The sequence below is a fragment of the Eleutherodactylus coqui genome, chromosome 2, assembly GCF_035609145.1.
Source record: "Eleutherodactylus coqui strain aEleCoq1 chromosome 2, aEleCoq1.hap1, whole genome shotgun sequence".
Lineage (NCBI taxonomy): Eukaryota > Metazoa > Chordata > Amphibia > Anura > Eleutherodactylidae > Eleutherodactylus > Eleutherodactylus coqui.
In genome coordinates, this window is record NC_089838.1 from 243,627,963 (window position 1) to 243,653,925 (window position 25,963).

Consider the following 25,963-nt stretch of genomic DNA (forward strand, 5'->3'; position numbering starts at 1 on the left):
GAACGTGATGCACTCGCAGACACTGGACTGTGCCTGTACTAGCAACCTGGGGCGATTCTCTTCAAAATATTGATGTAAATTGAATTAAATCATCCTGGTCATTGCTTTTTGATGACATTTACATGCGGAGTGTGAAGCACTGGCACCAGTCATCGCTCTGTACTGCTCAGACAACTTCGTATGACTTTGTCACTTCTGAACTTCCTCTGTCAAGATACAATAGGGGGACGTTGAAAAGGCGGGGTACATAAGTAGTGTTAAAGTCTATAAAAACTCCATTTCCACAAGATGCCTCAATAAGCACTTGAAAATAAAGCTATTTTGTGAAACCTCTGTAGTGACACTGAAAAAAAGAAAAAAAAATGTGCAAAATGTTCAAGGTAATCGCAGAACTAAGAACCGTATATACACACACAAATATATTAAACCTTGTCGTGACAGTGAAGCTCAATATAAGGAGTTACGCTCTTATCATACAGTACAAAGTACATTTTTTCAGCATACAGAATTTCTAACGAGCAGTTGGAATTACATCCGTCTCCTCCGAGATCGCCGAAGGATTAGAAGCCATTTATTAATAGAAGCTAAGAGATGAATCTACAGTGCAAAGTTTAGCATGGACGTTTGCACAGGTTCCTCCTAAGCAGAGTCCTGGGAAAGCGCTCTTCATCTGCAGAGACCACCACAGTCTACATTGTGGCCACTCCCAGCGACCAACGATGCAAAGTGTACATGGCGTTTAGTCCGCTTCGGTCTTCTTTCTGGACAGCATATTACATATGCGTTAATGTAGAGTTCAGAACTCGAGGGTTAGAGCTAGGTCTTGTAGCTTTTGAAAGTTCTCGCTGTCAAAAAAAAAAGGAAAAAAAATAAAATTACTACTGGAGAAATAGTTAAAGGGGTTGTCTGCCCTCTTTTCCAGTGATGACCTATCCGGTGGATAGCTTATCAGTAGTTGATGGATGGGGTTCTGTCACTTGAGACCCCATATGTCCATCGTCCGGTCCAGTGAAGTGGCCGAATACAGGTAATCAGCTGTCGGCACAGGAAGTACAGACACCGCCTTCACTCTTATTGCAATTGATGGGAGAGCCGTGCTGCTCGTCCAACTTCCTGCTTATCTCCTAGTCGCAAAGTCTGTCCAGAAGAGGAGCAAGAAGTAGAGGAGCAGCAAAACTCTCCCATAGATTGGAATGGGAGTGATGTTGACACTTCCTCCCCCGTCCCTTGATAAGATCTAGCTCACTGCACTGGACAGCTGATGGATGGCGGTCCCAAGTGGCGGATCCCTAACTAGGCCATCAATAGAAAAAAAGAGGGCAGACAACCCCTTTAGGGGGAAGGAGCACGCAAATTCAGCTATAAAACTATACAAATGTTTAAAGGAGTTTCCCAGCAATAAGACATTGATGACCTATCCTCTGGATAGGCCATGAATACTATATTGATGGGTGTCCCCGCTGATCAGCTGTCTGAAGTGGCCTCAGTTGAATACCATGACCGTTTCACTGCATACCAGGCATAGCGTCATACATTTAACAGCTGCTACGCCTGCTAAAGCAGCCCAATTCCATTCACTTAAATGGGATCGGAGTTGCTATTAGGCCATGTAACTGACGAGCCTGACGTCACAGGCCTGAGTAGAGGCCACGGCGCACACCTGAGCACAACAGATTGTTCAAAATCAGCAGGGATGCCATTGGCAAACTCCTGCCAATCTCCCAGCATTTACTTACAATTGTTCAGGTCATACAGAGTTATAGTTTCACATGGTACAACCTGCTATAGCAGAGGCTAACTTGACCTTACAATTTACTCTTTTACTGAGCTTTGTTCTGGTGCCGCATGTATGGACCGAGCTTTGTTCTGGTGCCGCATGTATGGACCGAGCTTTGTTCTGGTGCCGCATGTATGGACCGAGCTTTGTTCTGGTGCCGCATGTATGGACCGAGCTTTGTTCTGGTGCCGCATGTATGGACCGAGCTTTGTTCTGGTGCCGCATGTATGGACCGAGCTTTGTTCTGGTGCCGCATGTATGGACCGAGCTTTGTTCTGGTGCCGCATGTATGGACCGAGCTTTGTTCTGGTGCCGCATGTATGGACCGAGCTTTGTTCTGGTGCCGCATGTATGGACCGAGCGTTGTTCTGGTGCCGCATGTATGGACCGAGCTTTGTTCTGGTGCCGCATGTATGGACCGAGCTTTGTTCTGGTGCCGCATGTATGGACCGAGCTTTGTTCTGGTGCCGCATGTATGGACCGAGCTTTGTTCTGGTGCCGCATGTATGGACCGAGCTTTGTTCTGGTGCCGCATGTATGGACCGAGCTTTGTTCTGGTGCCGCATGTATGGACCGAGCTTTGTTCTGGTGCCGCATGTATGGACCGAGCTTTGTTCTGGTGCCGCATGTATGGACCGAGCTTTGTTCTGGTGCCGCATGTATGGACCGAGCTTTGTTCTGGTGCCGCATGTATGGACCGAGCTTTGTTCTGGTGCCGCATGTATGGACCGAGCTTTGTTCTGGTGCCGCATGTATGGACCGAGCTTTGTTCTGGTGCCGCATGTATGGACCGAGCTTTGTTCTGGTGCCGCATGTATGGACCGAGCTTTGTTCTGGTGCCGCATGTATGGACCGAGCTTTGTTCTGGTGCCGCATGTATGGACCGAGCTTTGTTCTGGTGCCGCATGTATGGACCGAGCTTTGTTCTGGTGCCGCATGTATGGACCGAGCTTTGTTCTGGTGCCGTTTCTAAATTACGGCCTTCATTCTACTGCTGCATTTATGTAGAAAACTTTATTCTAGTATTAACGATTACAATAATATACACATTTGGATTATTGCTTAAGGATAATTTCCTGTACTTCAAACCTTACACTCCCGTCTGCAAGATTTCCATTCTCTGAAATGCACTAGCTCGGATAATCAGGTTAATCCCCAATACCAAATGTTTTAAGCATAAGCTAAAACCACAACTCTTTAGGGAAGCATATCACATCCCTAATCAAAAAGGTACCTTAATTGCGGGAAACAGCGGATTCGAGGGTAGTCGTCCCGAGCGCATGTAGCTGTTGACAGGGACGCCAAGCGAAAAATCTGTCATGGTCAGCATTGCTTGGTTTTCAGCTCACTTAACAACTAAGCAACTATTGGGCTGTGCAAACAAGCAGTTCTTCTATGACCGACTGTTTGCAGTGAATGGAGGCAAGCGGCCGGAAGAGGCCTTTATCCACTCAGCCTCCTTTCTCTAAATGACTATCGGGGCTTATGTTCCCTATATTAGTCCCCTGTAAAAGATATTTTAACTCTTATACATTTATCTCATTTTTACACTGTCCAAACCTGATCACACAGCTTTACATATACTACCCCAGTTATATAAAATAGCCATTGTAGAGAACAAGCACTTGTTCCTCATGTGTCACCCCATTTCCTCATAGATTGTAAGCTCTTGTGTGCGGGGCCCTCACTCCAATTGTTCAATTTGGCAATTAGTTTTATACTGTATGTCATGTCTGTATATAGACCCTCCTCTGATCTGTAAAGCACTGCAGAACATGCTGGCGCTATATAAGGATTTTCTGCAGTGTACTTGGCCATAGGCTCCTCGGATATTTATGTTAATCAGTCAATTAGGGTACCTGTTAAAAAAGGTGTGCATCCAAAGAAAGGTCTAGGCCAGCAAGATACTGTAAATATGTGGCAAAAGGTTTAAATAAGCAGATGTAATAGACTGAGAGGGTTAAGTGCCACACGGTTAAGGATCAAGCAGCGTTTTGCTTACGTTGTGAACAATGAAGAAAGCAAGCAGAGAAAAAAAAAAAAAAGACAGAACATTGATACACAATAACACAGTAAGTCATGTTACCAGTGACAATACACAAAGAACAGCAAACAAGATGTTAAAAAATAAATAAATTAAAAAAAATCGCAACACAGTCAGGTACTCGTCTTCGTCTATAACACAGAATGTTCTGTAATATTGTACGTTACATGTAATATAATGGCAAGTGCAGTGGGGTGACAAGGTTTATGTATAACACACTCCACAGATGGGTGGGATGCTGCTTTATGTGAGGAGTTAAAGATGGTGGTCATTAATATCCCACTTTACCCGTCACCCTTCCACCACTGTGAGCATCCATAGGGTTAGAGAGGTTAAATTAGACTACAGGGGAAGCAGCAAACAGATAAATCCCATATGCATGCACCAGGTATGTGTGATGTGGTGGATACAGACCTGGAACATATGAATGTGGAGTCAGTGTGTGCGGAGTCCCTCTATAAACACAATATGGGTAAAAACATGTAGAGATTAGACAAGACAGTTTTGGGGGAATCTGCAGTGTGTATTCTGTGTAAGGTTAATTTTTCTCCCATTTTTAACCTGATGTGAAAGTGCAGGTCTGTGACTCCCTATATGCCACCCCCTTCCACAGATATCTGTACCAGCCTATGGTCCCTTTTGAACTAGGTTTACATTCAAAGACTACTAACATTAGTAATATTGTGAGACGGCTTCACAGAACTCTGCAGATTGCATGGGCAGAGCTATTAGGATAGCAGCTGCTATGGGGCTCATTTTCAGCCAGGCATCAAGTGCATGTAATAACGACTATATATGGTGGAAGGGGGCAGGGAAAATGGAATTTTATAGAGTACCATGTTTATCCCTTCTCTGCAGGACTGGTCTTTGAATTATTCCTATACGATGTCACAGAGTGCATGGTGACATGTCTTGTGTGCACTATTGCTGTACTGTGATATCACTGGGTGCATTACACTTGTACTGTGATATAACGAGTCATTGCTCATGGTGAAGTGGGGCAGTTTTTGCAACATTTACTACAGAGTTCCCATGATGACATATTGGTTTAAAAACTGCTCAAAGCTGTATTATTAAAATACGTCATTAGGACAAGAAAATGCTCAGTTTGCTTCTGCCTGTATAAGGATGAACATAAGCAAGAGCAAAAAGGTTTTATTTTTTATGGTAACTTGCCAAGTTTGCCAAGTCAGCTCTACTAGAGCATTATGGCCCAATAGAACCGGTTATAAAAAGGATTGATTTACTTTTAAAGATCAGTACAACTCCAGAACCTACATCTCCATTTCTCAAGCCTAAAGTGAACCGGCTGTCCAAATCGCAGGCAGCAGTTATAGAGCAGGAGGAGCCGAGCAGATGGATATATAGTTTTATGGAGAGAATTCAGCAGAACTTGTATTTTATACACTCAACTGTTTGCTCGTTCTGGACTCAGAGGTGCAATGGGCAGTCTTATGAGTGATTGACAGCCCAGTCCAACACAGATAGCCAGCAATCACTGATAGGACCGCCCACTGGACCTCTAAGCCCAGAATGAGCAGGGAGTTGAATGTATAAAAGGAAAAATAAAATAAAACTATTTACACTGACTCTTTTCCCACAAAGTTATATATCAATCTGCTCAGCTCCTCCTGATCTATAACACGTCTACAGTTTGGACAATGTTCAACCTGACAGATTGTCCGAGTGTAAAGAACTACACAGCAGACAAGGGACGGAGGGCTTTATCTACTATTGATAAGGTGATCGTTTTCTGGTGCAAATTCCACCAGAAAACTGGCAAACATTCTTTAATTCACATGTACTATGCCTTTTAGATACTTTGGAACAATTTCACGCTGTGCCCGCCAAAAGAAGAGGTCCTTTGTAGAAAAGGGGTTGTGGATTAAATGCGACAGCATGCATCAAAAAAATCGTGCAATTTTTGTTGTAAATTAAGCCAACTGAGAAGTGGTCTAAAAGTTAGACTAGACAGTCTTAAAAATTCAACAATCATTCAACAGAGCCGTGGTGATGAGACTGGCACATTTTAAGTCTACTGGACAGTGAGTAAATAAGCCCCAGAATGTTGAAATCAGCGGCTGTCCCTACCTTAAATCCCTTATTGTTGCACATCAGACTGACATTTTGAAAACCTATGCTTCTTCCTTTATTATAGATACTGAAGAGTGAGGAGCCCACAAACTGGCTAGGGAATCACAACACTGCACTTCATTATATACTGTAGTTGGTTAAAACTAAACGTTTCTTCTACTTTTTAAGACCACCCCCGTCCTGACTGTGTGCTGCTGGTGTTGTGTGTGGCATCTAAGAAAATGTGAATTACCGCAAACTCAGAATAGGTGCTGGCAACAGAGTTAACGCTGAAGTTACGCTGGACATGGTTTGTGAGGTGGCACCCACCGCTCACGGCGGTTCCATTTATCTGCGACATGTTCTCTTTATTCTTTTCCAGTGTCCTAGCTTGAGGAGTCTTGAAAGTTCTGGTTGGAGTTCGGATAGGTAGTCCAGGCTGAAAAGGAAGCATTAATAGGTTTAATTTAAATTGTAAATAAAATGGTATTAAGTAAGAATAAGTTAAGAAAGACGTGCTTATTCCCCCCCATTTTCAGAGTCTTTATCTTACAACATACACAATTGAATCCCCCACCTTAAATTCTACTATGTGCAAATTAATCTAAAAAGGTTTGCTGATCACTGGATCTAGGAAATGGAGCTTCTAGACTTATTCCCTAAGGGCTTTAAAGGGGTTGCCCAGTTGTAAATTATTAATGGTCAATCCTCAGGATAGGCCATCAGTAATAGGTTAGTGGGACTTTTTCTTGCCACTGATCAGCTGTACACATGCACTGAGCTTATTTCTGCAAGAAACAAACAAACAAACAAACAAACAGACAGCTTTGTTCCCAATGCAGTAGCCATTGAAATAAATGAAAACTTGACCTGCAATACCAAGCCTGGCCACTGCTGTGGGAACGGAGCAGTTTGCTTCCTCCAGAAATCAGTTCAGTGTAGAAGTGCATCAGCACAGAGAACAGCTGATCAGTAGGGGTCCTGGGTCCCACTAATTTACTACTGATGACCTACCATTATTTACAACTGGACAACCCCATTAACCAAGCACATTCATTGTCACTTATTCTCCATTTCAAAATATTTGTTCATAAATATGTATACACAAGACCATTTATTCTGAAAATTCACCTGGAACAAGCAGCATGCTTTTAAAAATACTGTTAAAATCCAATAAAAGCTCACTGAAAATCAAACATGCAGTTAGACGGCTCAGGTTGAAAGATGAATACAATTGGACACAAAAAATACAGTAAATCTATGATATTAACTGACCTTGCCACCACTAAGAGGGGGACGTGAGACAGGAGAGTGACACATTGTTCCACCGAATGCAGAACGTATCGTGGTGTTGGTAGAACTGAAAGTGGATGTGCCGTTAAGCTGAGGGGGAAAAAGCAGGTAAGTTAGTGCAAGGAATAAACGCACATGCATCGCAGCGTTACTGGTTACTTTATAGAATAGGCTGGTGAAGCTGATGCAAGACAATAGCGCATTCAGTGAGAAACGTGAACGCTGCTTTAGGTAGCATCTACTCTTGAACACTTCACTGCTGGAACAATGGCCTTTAACCCCTTAAATGCTACAGGACGTACAGTTACATCCTGCAGCATCGGGATATGTATGACGAGAGAGTGCATGGCAATCTCTCTTAATACATCGCGGCTGACAGCTGTTTCTTACAGCTCTGATAAGCAACGCAGGGGTGAATGGGGGAGGGGGGGGGGGGGGGAAAGGAGGGCCTTAGCCTTAAACCGTAAGGGGTTACACAAAAAAAAAAAAAAAACACACATGCAATGCCAGTGTGTGCAGAATTGCAAAAAAATAGCCTCACAGAGAATAATCATACCAATACCTACTCTGCAGCACACGGAAAGTGGCATGCTGCTAAACTTTAGCTGAACTTCCATAGATTTCAAGAAATAATGAGATTTACAAGTGACAGAAATCAGAAACAATCTGTTCACAGAGCCGGGCAACACATTACAAGTCAAACCCCCTTTGCCCCCACGCCAGCCCATAAGCAGACGTAGGCTCTTTAATGGCATCATCACTGAGACTTAAGACTGCCATAAAAGGCAGATTGTATTCTGACAGCCTTGTAGGGCAACGACTGGGAATTTACTTCTATTATTAGGACACTTCATCGCTAAGTGAAGTCTGGTCATAAACACAAGCTAGGAAAATGCTGTAAACCAGGTCTTATTAAAAAGGAATGATCCTCTCAAAGAGAAGGTCAATATTAACAGGACCAAAGGGATCTGAAAAAAAATCAGTTGTAAGACGTAGTCTAGATAAACAGGTGAGAGGATTCACTAGATACTGTACCGTTCAGTGAGTTACACTGTGGATTTAATGATTTATTATAAACTGAGGGCAGATATGAAAACCTAGCCGCAGTGTCACACATATAGAAGTGTGTAAAACAGACCTTGCGCATTTTACCCGGTGTGGTTGGCCGGAGCACTCGTCGCTTATTTGGGGTTTTTGGAGCACTTCCATAATACATTTCCTCTTCTAACTGCCGAGACTTTTTCATTAACTGCATCAAAATGAAACACATGGTTAAATACATGAACTTAAATCAAATATTGTCAGTACATCATGGTAGCTAGTATGCTGAATACTACACGACTATAGAGAAGCCACATACCAGAGACCGCAATATAGTAAATATGCATGCTTTAAGCACACGTGCCTGAGTTTGGGCAAAAAACAGCCAACGTTTTGCACACCTCTACGATGCACAAAAAAGAATGGCTTATTTTTAGGCCAGCGTCACACTTAAAAAAAACACACAGGATTAGCGGTAAGGAGTGCGGAAGCCATGGCCCATCAGTTATACTGAAGTGTACACCAGAAACTGACATGAAGCATAACTGAAGTCTGTCAGCTCACTCTTAATGAATCTGCACAGTTTTAGAGTTTATATTCTATAGTCTTACCCTCTCTTGCTTTTCTCTCTCTTTGTCTAGAGACAACTGATTCCATTGCTCTCCGACATAGTCCATGAATTTCTGCCCATTCATTAGGAACTCCTGCCCTTGTTCTTCTTCCCACGCTGCAATTCGAACTCTCAGCTCTTCCTCCAGCTAAAAGGCAACCATGTAATAAAAGTATTACTTTGTAAATAATACATCCAGTAAGAGGCGCTCACACTGGAACTTATTACACAATTGTGTCTTGGATGAGGTTTGGTCACACCAGAGCTCCTACAACTGCAAGGGGAGACGCACTCATGAGGCCACACAGCTGAAGATGGGGAGAAGCAGTATAGACAGAAGCGAATATATGCTGCATAGTCCTTTCAGAGTACCGACTCCTTGTGTGTCTATTTTAACCCCACAACTCTAAGGGACGCACGAGTGCCCTACGGCAGCAGTATTTGTACGGAGTGGGTGCGGGAGCCCAGCCTGCTCCATACACAGTGGGTGCCAGCTCTCTGACACAACTTGCTACAGCCGTGATTGGAGAGAACTCTGATCACAAGCATTAACCAGGCAAATCGCTGCAAGGTGTACACTGTAAAAACAAGACTGCCCCATGGCAAAATTGATCCCCCCCACCCCCCACCCATCACCCCCATTTAATCCTTTTTAGATATTTTTTAAAATTTTTCAATACATTATATGGTACCCTTCAAAAATACAAGTAATCCTGCAAAAAAACCAAGCCATCAGATGGCTGTCGATAGATAAAAGTTATGATTTTTGAAAGCGGGCAGGAAAATAAAACATTAAAAAAAAAAAAGGGCTGCATCCCTAATGGGTTCATGTTAGCCTGAGCTCAGAAGACAGGCGTTAAAATTAATGGAGATCATTCTTAAACATCTTGGCATGGACTACAACCAGTGGAGAGACCCATAAAGAAAAAGGTTTGCATATAAGTTTAATTTAGAAAAAGTTGGTCTTGAATGGAAAAATATAAGACAGGTAAGTTCACTCACCTTTGGAAGCATTTTCTGTAACTTTGCCCTCTGTTTTTCTTCTTTTAACAGGTTTCCTCCCCGATTTGTGAACCTGTTGGGGTCTGTTGCCTTTTTCTAAGTAAAAACAAATCCAAAACTCAGATGTGTAATATAATAACTTTATACCCACAGTATCTAATGACCTAAAAGTAGATCACACAAAACAACCCCCCACCCTAAAACACAATCTCAAGTATGAAATGCAAAGGCCACTACTGCTGTAGTACTACGGTAGAAATACTCAGACCCAACCCAATTATCATCCAGTACAGACTGCAGTAAGTAACTTGCCTTCCATGACACTATCCCAGTAACACTTTATAAAGTATGATAAAACATGACAGAGCAGTGACAGAGAACAGATACGGGGGAGCACAGGGGAGGCCATGATAGCAAATTCAAATATAAACATTGAGAAGTGCAGCACAGCCGATAGGCCTGTCCGGCAAACAGCCGATAGGCCTGTCCGGCAAACAGCCGATAGGCCTGTCCGGCAAACAGCCGATAGGCCTGTCCGGCAAACAGCCGATAGGCCTGTCCGGCAAACAGCCGATAGGCCTGTCCGGCAAACAGCCGATAGGCCTGTCCGGCAAACAGCCGATAGGCCTGTCCGGCAAACAGCCGATAGGCCTGTCCGGCAAACAGCCGATAGGCCTGTCCGGCAAACAGCCGATAGGCCTGTCCGGCAAACAGCCGATAGGCCTGTCCGGCAAACAGCCGATAGGCCTGTCCGGCAAACAGCCGATAGGCCTGTCCGGCAAACAGCCGATAGGCCTGTCCGGCAAACAGCCGATAGGCCTGTCCGGCAAACAGCCGATAGGCCTGTCCGGCAAACAGCCGATAGGCCTGTCCGGCAAACAGCCGATAGGCCTGTCCGGCAAACAGCCGATAGGCCTGTCCGGCAAACAGCCGATAGGCCTGTCCGGCAAACAGCCGATAGGCCTGTCCGGCAAACAGCCGATAGGCCTGTCCGGCAAACAGCCGATAGGCCTGTCCGGCAAACAGCCGATAGGCCTGTCCGGCAAACAGCCGATAGGCCTGTCCGGCAAACAGACAGCGCTGTTAAAAAGGTCACATCCCACAAACACTTGACTTACATCAAACTCCAGGAAAAGTCGCCAATTTTCTTCCCATTTCTGAACACCTTCAAACATCTCTTTGTGTGCCTCATAATATTGCTTGATGCGGTCGATTTCAGCATCATGAAGGCTTAATAGATCTTCACTGTAGTCCTCTAAGAAGAGAAAATATGCAGAATGTAACAGAGCTATTGGAATATCTATCATGGTCGAGGAAAATAAAATAATCTCACCATCATAAAAAGGAGCAAAGGCTTGTCTCTGCTCATTGCCATAAAAACATTTATCCCAGTAGGTTGACAGCTCCGTCCTGATGACCTCAATAACACTTTTAATATTCTGCAGCTTCAGTTCCTGGAGACGGTCCACTTCATCTTGTAACTGCAAAGCAAACAAGCCATTTACATTTTAGATCTAGGTGGGAAGGAAACCTTTGTGTAGAGTTAAGATGCGTTTCCAATCCTTAGCTTGCCTGGATTATGTGGCTTCTGTATACAAGTACCTTCCATATAGGAAGATCAGATACTATTTGGCGCGCTTCACACATACTGCGTAATCGCTGCCAGCTTTTTGTAGGGCCAATGTCAGCCATTCACTAAATAGGTGTGAATGATCCGAGTGCTGGCTGCGATTGGCTGGCACTCAATCCAATCACAGCACTCACTTTCCTGGAAGTGGGGTATTCAAAGTCCTGTCACTAGAAAGAAACTGATATGTCAGCGCGGAGGACCTTACAGCTTACCGCAGCGCTGCTGAAGACCATCACAAGGCATCGTGACGCCGCGGACCAGGCGAGTATTGATTTTTTTTCCCCCACTGTAGATTAGCTAGGGCTTATTTTGGGGAGGGCTTTTATTTCAAGCCTTCCCCGAAAACTAGGATAGGTCTTATTATCAGGGAAAACCAGAAGTTACTGAATGCTGGGACACACACACACCATATCTGTCTAGATGAAGACAATCAAATAAGGTTTTCAGAGAATAATTCTTACCGCCTTTATGGTTTTTCCTTTTGATCCAGTCATATTAACTGCAAAAGCCTCCCTCTCCTCTGCAGGTACCTGTAGTCTCTCCCATAGCTCAACAATTTTGGTCCGCAGTTCTTCACACAATGACTTATTTTGTCTGATCTGTTCTTCTAACTGCAAACAAAACATTGTAAAGATGCCACGAAATTGTAACTGGAAGAAATATGAAGATGGGGGGGCGGGGGGAAGAAAAAGTTAATTTAGGCCCTGACCTGAAAAAGAAGCTGATGTAAAGCTTCAAGATTTTCTTTTGACAGACAGAAGGCCTCCTCTTCTTCACACACCACATCCCTCTCAAAACTTGTGTCAGGCAAGCGGTCCAGTTCTTGCATGCAGAGAATAATCCGTTTCTTGGTTTTCACAAATTCTGCTTCCCGAAGGTCCTATGGGGTCAGGAAGGTAAAAGAACTGTAAGACCACAACACTCCAGAGCATGCAAGACCAACACTGGAGAGATGTACATGGTGTTAGAAAATATCTGAACGCACCTTTTCTGCAGAGAGGGCAGTCAAATGCCTCCTAAATTGATCTAGCTCATCCAGACTTGGGACACGGTGGCCATCAACGTAATAGGGAGGTGTGCACAGGATGTCACACAGGTCCTGGTCTCGCTGTTTTAACAATTTGAGCTCCTGCATTCTTTCCTTCTTCTGTTTCAACATGACTTCTACCCGCGTACGCAGGTCCTTCTCCAGCTGCAAGATCGTGCTATCATCATCTTCCTGAAAAACAGAGAACCAAGCACTTAACACTAACTCACAAGTCTGCTTGTAAGCACATTAAATGGTTAACTTGTGAAACTTCCCTCAGGCTGCTGCATTTAAATGGGCTGGTTCACGATAATCATTGATTTCCTATAGTAAGGGCCTTTTTACTGCACGAGCGCTGATGTCACGGCTAAGGTCGTCAGAGCTCATACAGAGCATTCAAACTGAAAGTCCTGCCAGCGGCCCATGGGCTTCTGACTTAGCGCTTCGCTCTCCTATGGGAAGCGCTGAGCTTTTACACAGGACGACAAGCCAGCGAGTTCTACCGCGACTTTTTAAGCTGACTGAAAAGACAGCTTAAAACAACCGTGAATGACAAGCGAGCGATGTTGCCGCATCACTCTGAACTATTATCGCTCATTTTGTGCAATAATTGTCGTTTGTAAATGGACCTTAATAAACGTATGATTGCTGGGGACCCAGCCATTGAGACCACCAATCATGAGAATGGGACCTTCATACAGTCTGTTTGAATGAAGTGCTGAACTCAGCTGTCAGTTCCATACACTGGAGGGTTAGAAGTTATGCATGTGCACTGCTCCATTCAAATGGTGGACTTAGGACCCTGTCCTCAGTGGGCATCACAGTGGTCAGAGCCCCAGTGATAATACATTTATCATTTATCCTGTAGATTGGTGATAAGTGGTTTTTGTGTCCTAACCGCTTTAAAATATATGGGTTAAAAACAAACAAACAAAAAAAAAAACCTTGTCCCCGATTTCTGTGGATCACATGGTTACTCGGAGAATGCTCTCAATCTCTGCCATAGGGATAAAGAAGCACACTGCTTATCAAGTTGTCCAGCTGTATTGTTTAGCAGTTGCAAATTCTGATATCCTGGAGAGAGATATCATTTGGTCCGCCCCAAACACTTAAGCTAGGGTAAATATGCTTCAGCTGACGGTTATCTCATAACTATGCCTCCAAGAGAAGACTGCTCAGAAAGTACTGAAGAAAGTGGCAATGGATGAGATAGGCCAAAGACGGTCACAAAATAGGGAGAGACTGTACCAAGGAGTGTAGTACAGATAACGTCTGCTTAGGACTGGGCAATTAGAATTGTTCCCCAGCAAGGTGGCAATTGACTAAATTTTACTGACTTTTGGCAGAATTGTGAAATTGTTCTTAGCCTCATCCTCTGTGGCCAGGACCAATATCGTGTGTGCAGGACGCCGGCTGGGAAGTGGAGCAGTGTACAGCTACAGGACCATAGCGGAGATGGCCACATGGCTGCAGGAGGAGGAGGTGGTATATGGGGGCTGCGTACAACTCCATGCTTCACGTGTACATTATTAAAGTTTGCACACCATTGTTTTACATAAAGAAATTGGCTGCACAACAATTACTTGATAAATACTAATGAGAGTTGTCCGATTCCACCCAATTATGTATTTAAGGGGTTTTACAGGCAAAAACTATTGATGACCCATCCTCAGGATAAGTCATCAATATTCAATCATTGGGGACTCAATGCACAGGATCCCCAGGGATTACCTAGCCCAGTGTCACTGCAGCAAGTGGGACATGTGCGGAAGCAGTTTAGCTGGCTTCACTCCCATTGAAACTAATAGGAGCTGAAGTGGCCATTACACTTCTGGCACTTCCACCTCCATGTTGGCTATGGAAGTGTAATAGTGAAGTCAGCTAAACAACTTCTGCTCCATCCACTATAATGTATGTCCGACCCGCTGTAGTGACAGTGGGCTGAGCAATCAAGCGATCGCCAGGAATCCTGTGCGACGGGTCCCCGATCTACTTAAGATGGATCATCGAAAGTGTAAGTCATTAATAGTTTTTGTCCTGAAGACCACTTTAAGGCACTGCTGTGCATGCGACATGAGAGGTCACAGATCCACAGTACTGTTACCATTAATCTGTTATTTCAGGCACAAAACTGGAAAAGACAGAAGTAGCCAAATAATAGAAGTCAAAGCCATATAATATACACATTATGTACTCACATCGAATGGCGGAAGCTGCAGCTCTTCACAAAGAGTAAGCAGTTCTTGGCGGCAGACATCAATACTCTTTAGAAGACGATCTTTCAAGCTTTCTTCTTCCTCAATCATTCGTGTCAATAGAATCTGTTACATAGAAGTAACACTTTAAAACAACTTTTAAACCAGAAAAAAAAATCCACAGCGCACCCATCTTCTCGCCCATTGCTTTCAATGGGACCTTAAAAGTCACTGCATGGCACTCGCATGAGTGTGATGTGCATGCCATTTTTCCCATTGATTTCAATGGGAAACACTTCAATCCTCTGACAGGCGTGCAGGGTGCCGAGGATCGCAATTTCACAGAAGTGAATTTTAAAAAGTGCCTCGCATTGTTGTAAAAAAATGCATGTTTGCGAGCGCGATATCGGGTGGAGTTTCTCGCCTGTGTGACTGTAGCCTTACCCACAAGGTTTCCCTCTTAATACAGCGGAGCAGTACTTACATTTACATGTCTCTTGACGGCATCTGTCCTTTGCAATCTCTGGTCTTCTGGTATTCCAATTTCTTCCCAGATATCTCGAAGACGAGTTAATGCAGAATTTAGGCACGCTACAGACTCTGCAGCAATCGCCTCGCTGAAACACACAAGTGACAAGATGGAAATTTTATTAGGACATCAGTCAAAAAAAACCCAAACAAAACGCTGCTCATAGTCAGTGAGGGAGGGCAGCGCGACAGTGACAATCGGCTAGGCTGAATTCTAAAACGTGTGGCTGGGGCCAGTGTTACGTGCGGCTGAAGGAGATGGGGTCCATCATAATTCCCGATTGTTCGCTAATTTTTGTTCCCACCCCTCCCCCTCATTAATGCCCCATAGTTGTACTTCTGTGGGAAAAGCAAAGTAAGGTTTTACTTTTAACATTTGCTCCTGAAACCATAAAGCAGCAGTGTAGTTAAAGAGTCACATATGACCAGAGATGGAGTCGGAGTCACAAAAAAAAAAAAAAAAAAAAAAAAAAACCCCAACAACTCTGGTTTAAAAAAAAAAAAAAAAAAAAAAACGGACATGACATATATACATACACACATACAGATATATAGATATAAAATTAAATATAAATCATTATTTCACCGCTTGCATATTTCCTTTCAAAGATATTTATAGGACATTCCAAAACTTTTCTAACTGGGATGTGGCATGTAGGATGAAACTTGATTATTTGATCATAATGGTGAAAAGCCGTATGTTCCCATTTTAATACAGTGAATTTATCCTTAAACACAAGTCATATGATGAGTTGGAGGTTTGGCTTTTTGAGTCTACAGCCCCGTATGTGGTCCATGCGTGGTACAGGACAGGGAGGGGAAGATATCACAGCATGCTCCATTTCAGTGTGGATCCCACACAGACGACTTCGATTGAAGTCAAGACAGAAGTAAAAAAAAAAAAAAAAAAAAAAAAAAAAAAAAAAGGACTGCGCATACGCGCCCCTGACGCTTCCATAGACCCGTAAATAGAAGACCCAGACAGGTAACCGCAGTGTCCTCAGCCCTGAGCATGGTAGACTCTGCGGCGGGCTCCCGCATGCAGAATCCAATCCGGCAGGTGACATTGGGCCGCACGGTGGGATTTCTGCATGAGTGTATAAAAATATTCATTCCCTGAATAAACTTAAACACTTTAAAGGGGTTGTCAAGGGTTAAAAAACATGTCTGCTTTCTTCCAAGCACAGTGTCACCCTTGTGCATAGAGTTGTATCTCCTGTGTATTTCAGCTTCTTTGGCACATATATACAGTGATTACTACGCATTTATGTGAGGAAAAAAAAGCCTGCAAGACTCTGCATGAGATTTCTCCTTCCTGCGGACATATACACATATCACGCATATTTCTACAACCACTCTGTTCTCCCTGGCTGCTGCAGCAGTAACCTTATATAGCCTGTGATTGGCCTCAGCAGTCACATGTCAAACGTCCGATATCTGGATGCCATTATTGCATGTGGGGGAGGAGTTCATCTCCTTATATTAAATGGTTTGATCCCCTGATGCCCCTTGTTGGATATCTGAAGGGGGAAATGCATCAGGATATTTATACAATAATAGTAATTGGTTTGGAGGGGCTTTTTTTAATTTTTATTATAGGTGCATAACAGTGGCCAGTCAACATGGAGTGGGGTTGCCCTTCTCAGGGCAGCGACCCTGCAGTTAAGCAGGTGTAAGTGAAGGAATTACCAGGGACAGTTTGCCAATTTATAGGTTTTTCTTCCCTCCATCCTTTCAATAATCCAGAAGGTAGAAAAAACAACGACCTGCTGGACTCCTCTGGACATATTATGCTGCATCACCTGAATCTACAAATCGTGAGTCACTACCAAGTCATTTTTGTTTCTATGTATCCAATTCAGTGTTTTGACCTTTAACTATGCGGTTACCCAGGATGATCCATCATCTTTATCCACTAGTATTGAGCCTAGTTAACAGCCATTTTCGTACAGGTCTTGTATACGTCTGGAGAGTTTAATGAAGAATATATTTGTGATATATTTGGTTGTATTTGTCTCTACAATTGATCCTTCTTGATTGATGCAGCGATATATAAGTTTTATCCAACATGACTGTTGGATGCTTAAAGGGGTTGTCCCGCGAAAGCAAGTGGGGTTCAGCACTTCTGTATGGCCATATTAATGCACTTTGTAATATACATTGTGCATTAATTATGAGCCATACAGAAGTTATTCACTTACCTGCTCCGTTGCTAGCGTCCCCGTCTCCATGGTGCCGTCTAATTTCAGCATCTAATCTCCCGATTAGACGCGCTTGCGCAGTCCAGTCTTCTTTCTTCTGAATGGGGCCGCTCGTGCCGGAGAGCGGCTCCTCGTAGCTCCGCCCCGTCACGTGTGACGATTCCAGCCAATCAGGAGGCTGGAATCGGCAATGGACCGCACAGAAGACCTGCGGTCCACCGAGGGTGAAGATCCCGGCGGCCATCTTAGCAAGGTAAGTACGAAGTCGCAGCAGCGCCGGGATTCGGGTAAGTACCGGACGCTTTTTTTTTTTTTTACCCCTGCATCGGGTTTGTCTCGCGCCGAACAGGGGGGCTATTGAAAAAAAAAAAAAACCCGTTTCGGCGCGGGACAACCCCTTTAAGCACCTGACAGCTATGCAAATTATCGTTCCTGTGCTTTCACAAAAGAGCAAAAATTGCTGACCGAATGGAGGAGGAAAGTGCCGGAGATCTCCCTTCCAGCCGCCACCATTCACAGTAAGCCGGCAGCCCTTTACAGATACACGACTGCCCATTTCACCAGGCTGACAGTCACTTGGTTTTTAGCCAAGCTAAAAAAAAAAAAAAAAAAAGGGTGACAAGTGTGCGATTCTTGCCCATCTGCCTTGTTGGGTACCGCGTCTACACGGGATGACAGTCGTCCATAATTGCTCATCTGAGTGATTATTTAGGCAACCATCAGCCTGTGTTCAGAGTACCCTTATTCAACAAGTCAGGTCACGTGCCCCTCCATCTGAGACCCCCATCGGCCAGACACTAATCCCATATCCTGTGGATGGACAATACGTTTAAGAAACTTGGGACAAGCACTTTAATATTTCAGATAGATTGTAAGCTCTCATGGCCAGTACGTTTTTATAATGGCATTATGCTACATTCACATCACCATCCTTCAGGTGAAGACGCCTGACACGGACATACCCCATTACACAGGAAGGTTAGGGGGGCTGTCGGTATCCATCATGTGACTGGGTGGGTTTCCTTATAAGCTGTGATGCAGGTATGAGCAGAGCCCGGCTTGTGAAGGTTTTACGGGCTCCATGTAATGAGTCCTGAACGCTACATATGCCCAAACTTGTACACATTACACCCAGTTTGCATCTGCCCTCAGTGCTACATCATTAGATATACTTCATGGTCTTCACAGCAGAACATTTGCTGCATCCCTGAAATGCAAAATAAAATTTTACATTTATTTTCAGTTGAGGGATAAACGTAACACATGGCCTCTACTAAAGCCACAAGCTGGGGATGTGATGAAGATGAAAGGACACAAGAGTCTTGTTCTGGCTGCACATGAGCGCATGACACAGGAATGCAACGGCCGCGCTGCCCCACCCGCAGGCCGGGATGAGATCACACTGCCAGGAGAACACAAACCTGGGGTGTGCGGGCGACCAGCACTGCATCACACCTGGGAAGCTGGGATGGCGGTATTACAGGTCTGGGGTGTGCGGGCGACCAGCACTGCATCACACCTGGGAAGCTGGGATGGCGGTCTCACAGGCCTGGGGTGTGCGGGCGACCAGCACTGCATCACACCTGGGAAGCTGGGATGGCGGTCTCACAGGCCTGGGGTGTGCGGGCGACCAGCACTGCATCACACCTGGGAAGCTGGGATGGCGGTCTCACAGGCCTGGGGTGTGCGGGCGACCAGCACTGCATCACACCTGGGAAGCTGGGATGGCGGTCTCACAGGCCTGGGGTGTGCGGGCGACCAGCACTGCATCACACCTGGGAAGCTGGGATGGCGGTCTCACAGGCCTGGGGTGTGCGGGCGACCAGCACTGCATCACACCTGGGAAGCTGGGATGGCGGTATTACAGGTCTGGGGTGTGCGGGCGACCAGAACTGCATCACACCTGGGAAGCTGGGATGGCGGTATTACAGGTCTGGGGTCCTTGTGCATCGCCTCAGTGGTCCACAGAAATACAATCACACTTCTGGCCAGAATATTCCACCGTTGTAACTTCTAATGACACTGAACGGTGTTGTCAGCTGTCACACATCAGCTGTATCCTATAGTAAAGGGCGCCCCTCAATCAATAACCCCCCTCATCTCAGCTCTGAAAGACCCCCATCCATTGAATGTAAGACACACCCACTTCTATAAGTAGGCACCCAAATAATGCTGCGTTTCCCTGCAGTGGTAATAAGGCGATGATGACCACCTACAACAGCTGAGCGCAGCGGGGTCATACAATGTAAGGCCGGTGTCACATCTGCATGGATCCAGCCAGGAGCTCCGGCACAGATCCGGCTGCAAATACTGGAAGAAGCCCTGCATGCAACTTGTTTTCTTCCGTCCCAAAACCGGGTATCTGGGCAGACCCTATTACAGTCAATGGGGTTCACTCGTCGCTGTTTGGTTTTGTCAGATACGGTTCAGGAATTCCCTTTCCTGCTCCCCAAACAGAGCAAAAAAACAGAATCCCCAACACAGATGTGAAAGCAGCCTACAGTGAATGGAGGGGATGTCACTGAACAACTACTGCTTGTGTGAACATACCGGAGCGATAGGCTGTGTGGCGGCTGTTATCCCATGTAGAGGCACCCTTATAGGTGCTTGACCCAGGTTCTGTTTTTTGATGCCCTTGATGGATTATGGGTTTATTCACACAGGCAATCTTCCCATGTGACTTCAGTCCAATGCTGAGATGAGCAGACTCTGCAGTGATTCTTCTCTCGGACCGATAGTCTGAGTCCGGCTAATTCACACAGGGGAGAGCGATATCGGGCCGTGAATCACGGTCACTTGTTAATGTGAAATATTCACTTAGATGCGAGGTGGTTTTATGTCAAAACTGCCTCGCAACACTTGGGGGGGGGGGGGTAGTGATGCTCCGCCACGGCTGTCAGGATCGCAGTGTTTCTCCCAGTTTTCAGTTGGGAAACCTCACATTGCCCCGCATGTACCCGGCACGATGCTGCCGCCGGCCCCATTGGAGACAATACGTGATGCGATGGCGCGCCCAAAGATGGGATTTGCTGCGATTTGGTTCCTGCATCGCGGACACTACACGAAAAATCTGCGGCAGTGACAGTCACAACAAAGGAGATGAGATTGTCAAATGGTGCAGTTTTTTTTAAATGCAGATTTTCAGCTGTGGAACATTTGCTACAGACATTCCGCAGCAAATCCGTCCGTGAGGACATAGTCTGATGGTACGTTCACATAGCAGGAAACCCAGGGTGTGAAGCCTTAGGGCTCAGGTCCACCGGGGGATTTTCTCGCACTGCAAGAGTGAGTAAAAACACATGATTATGATACCAATGAATTTCAATGGTTTCATTCTCATTTGCGATGTGTTCATTTCTGCGATGCTGTGTGAAAACATCCCGCAGGGACGTAAGGCGGTCACACCCAGGGGTTTAACCTTGTTCTCAATGGGGTCGGCAGCAGCAGCACTGGCCTCATTGAAAACAAAGGGGGAATATCACGATCCCCTGCTCTGCTGTAACAGCAGCGGCAGGGGATTCCTTCACCCCCGTGGGGAGTCCTCTCATCACTGTGACAGCAGCTGCAGGGTGTTCAGTGATGAGGGACTCCCTGCAGGGATGGAGGAATCCCCTGCCGTTACAGCAGTGGTAGGAGATCGCGATGTTCTCACATTGCTTTTAATTGCGCTGGCGCTACTGCCACCCCATTGAATGCAATGACATGAAGTGACCCCCTGCAGTGATGTGAGGTTGTTGTCACCCAACCATGCAGGGAAGATGGATGTATTGGTGAAATGAAATCCAGACCTGCAGTCAGAGGTTACATGAGCCTTACCTGGTTAGAAGCAGCTACTGTAAAGCATGAGCCTAAAGGGCCACTCCAGTGAAGACATTTTTACATTCCCTGCCCCTTCACCTAATTGCCTGTCACACAGCCTCCTATCTAACACTTATCAGACACCATCCGGCTACCTACACAGCCGAGCGAGATGTTGGCACGTGAAGATTACCTCCTATATTCACCCAAATATGTATATAGTCAGGAGCATGAGCTGTGATCTCCTCTATTATATCTGTGTGATCATTAGCAGTGACAGGATACAGCGTTTGTATCTTCCTGGAAGCAGTGTCAGATCCATGTAACAGCCTCACACATTGAGAATCTGACTAGAAAATGAATCCATAACATCCAAGTAGATTTGGACTGTCAGAAAAGAGCATCTGAGGAGACAGAGTCCGGGTCCTGCTGACACCGTCACAGCTCTTTACACCCTACTAACACTGTTTGGACTATCCTTCAATTCGGCTCCCTGTGCGGTGAATGCATCAAGTGGATGGTTGCCACCGCCATCACTATGGCGTTTGATTTCATAGTAAGTGATGGGATATCACTAGGATGTGACATCACCAATCGTGGGGGTCCAACGGCAGAGAACCCCATGTTTCTTAGAATGAAAAGGGATCACAGCAGTAACTGAACACTGCGGTAAATTCACAGCGACGCTCCCAGCCGCCTGCAGCACAACCACGCTGACTTACACTCAAGCAGATATATACACGTTACATGGGGTATTTGCGTGCGCAATATACAGAAAATAGAACCCATTGATTTCAATAGGTTTGTTCACATACGGAACTAATTAGTGGCCGCGTTGTTTGCACAATCAAATACACACAATACAGTAAAAATGCAATGCCCAATGTGCATACACTTGTGTGACACCGGCCTTACGGCCTTAGTAAAGTGGCTTACCAAAACTAATAAAAAAAAGTTTGCAAAGGGCAGAAAACCCTAAAAAACAAATTCCCCTGTCAAACAGCCCAGAGGCTCGGGCACAGGCCGCTCACATCACCCCTGCAGCCAATCGCAGGGCTCAGCGGTCACATGCAAACAGCAGTAACTTCAGGGTCCAGACTGGCAGCCCTCAACTGGAGGGACTGACAGGAGAATACGTTTTTTTTCTTCGTTTTAAACTGTTTTCTGCGCCATTTTTTTTTTTTAATCTTCGAGAGCCCTGTAATGTTATATAGGACTTTATTCTGAGGCCCAACATCCGGTACATGAACCCATACTGGGGGCCTCAATACTGCATAGTTCACAGGTTAATATTTATCCAAGACGCAGAATACCAGCACATTAATGGCCGGCCCAAGGGACCAGTATTTCCTGGAGGACAACAACTCTCCAGCAGACCTCTGTCCTAGTTAGCAGTTTTTAGTTACTTTTCTGAAAAGCCAGGTAACCCCTTAGCGCCCGTCATTGATTAGTACAAACTGCCTGCTTGTTACTGTGAAGGGAATGAGACAAAGTACAAAGAGACTTATTCCTACATGTGTTGTCATCCAACAGCCAGAATGACATGACAAGGTAGAACAACTCTTCAAGTTTTTATTGCACCTTATAGATGTTTGATGCAGGCGCCGTTGGTGACACTAAATGACCTAAAACCCCACATCTTCGCTGCAGTGGGATCGGTAACAGAGGATATGCTGGGACACGTTTGGGCAGAACTTGACTACCGACCTGACATCTGCCGTGTCACCAACACTGCCGACATTGCACATCTATAAGGTGCAATACAAACTTAAAGAGCTCTACCCTTTAATGTCCTTCTGGCTGTTGGGTGTCAGTTCATATAGAAAACAAGTCCGTTACTTTGACGCCATAAATCACTCTGTATTACTGCATAACTCAGACGATTTGGCATTGAGGGTCCTGGGAAAGCTGGGTGACAACCCCGTGGAGGCTGTGATTAAATAGACCCTCCAGGTCTACAAGAGGAAAGATGACCGAATCACTTCTTTGACTACCTGCTGCACACTGTGTATTAGTATAAGGGCTCGTTCACACGGGAGCATTGTGTATTCACGGACTGAAATAATCTATTGCCTGGCGGTTTTCTGCTCATCGGCAGCGCATTTATGTGCGTTAAAAAAGCCTGCATGAAATTCCATTGATGGTGTGTAGATACATCCCCCATTGATGGTGTGTAGATACATCCCCCATTGATGGTGTGTAGATACATCCCCCATTGATGGTGTGTAGATACATCCCCCATTGATGGTGTGTAGATACATCCCCCATTGATGGTGTGTAGATACATCCCCCATTGATGGTGTGTAGATACATCCCCCATTGATGGTGTGTAGATACATCCCCCATTGATTTCAGTTGGCTATTATGGCGCATGATACGCACAAAGATAGGACATGCTGCGGTTCTTTTCTCGTGACTGGTAGCTGCGTGAAAAATACACAGCTGTGAATGAACCCATTGTGGTGAATGAGCCCCAAGACACGACACCCACTTAGTGGCATTCAGCAGTTTTCCTGAAACAGAGGAATAATGATAACTTCACACGAGCAAATGCGATAACATGCCGTGAATCCCACCCCATAACACGCTCCCCACCATGTGAACTGGCCGGGTATGCGAGGTGTTTTCATGTGAAGACAGCCTCGCATCACTACGGGGATGAAGGGAATCCCCACCACAGCAGAGGATTGCGGCGTTTCCCCATTGCTTTCAATGGGGCCTAAACTGCGGTCACTGACCCCATTGAAAACAGGGCTGCGATCTGAGAGCCGCAGGAAGACAACGGGCTGCAATTTGTTTCCCATGCAGGAAGACATCCCACATGTGTATGACCGCATTCAAAAGAGTGGGGTTCATATTTGTGCATCTCACAATGCACAAATCTTATTGCCTGTATGAGGCCAGCCTAAGGCCTCACATAATCATATCTGCGCTCTGTATTACACGGTTTGTTTTTTGTTTTTAACACATGCGATATGGAGAGCTAAAAAAAGTTTGTTACGGTGTTAGGCCTCCTGCAGACGTCCGGGTCAGATCCTGCTGGGAGAATTCTCGCTGCGGGATGCGATCTGTGCCCCTGCAGTGACTGCTGCAGCTCACCCGCTCCCGGCATCTCCCCGCTGTCTGATGTGCCGGCTGCCGCCCAGCCAGCGCGGGCGCAGGGCGTAGCGTCAGCGGTGACGTTTCTGTGCGGGCCTCTGCAAGACTCGCACAGAAGAAGTGCATGTTTTCACACAGTCAAATTGCGGCTGTCTGCATAGCATTGCATTATCTAATGCAATCATATGGCAGCGGGGAAGGGGCGGAAATTCTGCGGGAAATACCGCCGCAGAACTTCCACTCGCGTGCAGGAGGCCTTAGCCAGTAGAGCAAAATGTGATTGTTCTCAGCAAGAGAAACCAAGTAAGCTTGTAGATATGAGACCTTTTAATGGATATCAAAAATACATGATGTTAATGCGAGCTTTCAGGCATCACAGGCTCCTTCTTCAGGCAATAATGTAATAAATCCAAAGAGGCACGTAATTATATATGAAAGCTCGCTGTAACATCATGTATTTTTGATATCCATTAAAAAGGTATATCTACAAGATTACTTGGTTTCTCTTACGGAGAACAACAATCACACAGAGAGCTGAAACCCTACTGATTTGTATGGGGGGGGGGGGGGGGGGGAATTCAGGCCGTCAGTCTGTGAAAACACTGCAGATCATGGGCCGAAACTGAACCCACCCGTGTGAATGAGCCCCGAGAGCCGGGCCGCTCTCACACCTGCGGCAGCACTTACCTATAAGGGTTTCTGTCTCTCTGCTCTGTTTTTGCAGTCTGCAGCCTTAGGCCTCATGTCCACTAGCTAAATGGAACTGCGGATTTTGCCCATAGGGAATCATTGGCCAGCCGCGGTCCATTAAACTGATTTTGCACCTGCGGATGGCATTTTAAAAGAATTGCGTTTTTCACGCGCGGGAGAAAAAACGCGGCATGCTCCATTCTGCCGCGGATTCGTTTCATTTCAGTGTCTCTTCTCCAAAAACATAGCAGAGAGGTGGAAACCCTGAAGTGACCCCGGACTAGAGGCCCCGTGACACCCCAGAGGGCTCCGTACATTATGTATAGCACCCCTGCATGAGGCTGCAGACATACATGGCACCACACTACACCCTCCATCTCCACACAACACATCCAGCTCTGCTGCATCATGCAGTGCCAGAACCTGCCCATACATGCAGCTGATGGCAGCACACTACACCCTCCACACATCCAGCTCTGCTGCATCATGAAGGACAACAATCACCTCTTCACCCCCCCCCCCCCCCCCGTAGAAACCCCGTGCCGGTTTCGGGGGAGGGGCATAGTGGGACCCTCACACGCCATGCTGAGCCTTGTAGTTCTACATCAGCTGCAGGTTAACCCCTTACATATATCTAGCCCACACACAAGATAGCGGCGGGAGGGTCACCTTGCCAGCAGCTGGCACACTGGCTTCTCGGCACCCATCCCGGAGAGCTGCTGCTGACATATGCTGCAGGTGTCACACTAGCGCCGTCATCAGCGTCCTGCAACTTCTACGGACACAAGAGCACTGCCGGCGCGGTACTTAATGGGTTAAGGCTACTAATGGCCGGCCCCCGCTCACCTTCTCCTCATGGCGGCTCGGCTCTGCACGCACTGCGGTAGACAGGACGCTCTCCCCGCCGCTGCTGCTGATACAACCGTCTCCACTCCTCAACCGCACTAATTTTTCA

General features: G+C 45.8%; 1 protein-coding gene across 5 annotated transcripts; it reads right to left on the bottom strand.

Moving 5' to 3' along the window:
• Positions 1-522: 522 nt before the first annotated feature.
• PRC1 (protein regulator of cytokinesis 1) lies at positions 523-25,963 on the bottom strand. Of its 5 annotated transcripts, XM_066592741.1 has the most exons (15): positions 25,855-25,963; positions 15,177-15,309; positions 14,696-14,818; positions 12,456-12,689; positions 12,180-12,350; positions 11,932-12,081; positions 11,174-11,321; positions 10,959-11,095; positions 9,841-9,936; positions 8,840-8,986; positions 8,326-8,436; positions 7,170-7,277; positions 6,148-6,333; positions 4,236-4,276; positions 523-845 (listed from the first exon to the last, which is right to left on the bottom strand). In XM_066592741.1, exons 1-15 carry the CDS (start codon positions 25,863-25,865, stop codon positions 797-799), a joined length of 1,845 nt encoding a protein of 614 aa, XP_066448838.1. In that variant the 5' UTR covers positions 25,866-25,963; the 3' UTR covers positions 523-796. The 5 variants fall into 5 exon arrangements, with proteins under 5 accessions (XP_066448838.1, XP_066448840.1, XP_066448841.1 ...); XM_066592743.1 differs by lacking the exon at positions 7,170-7,277; XM_066592744.1 differs by lacking the exon at positions 4,236-4,276 and having other exon boundaries at positions 6,225-6,333.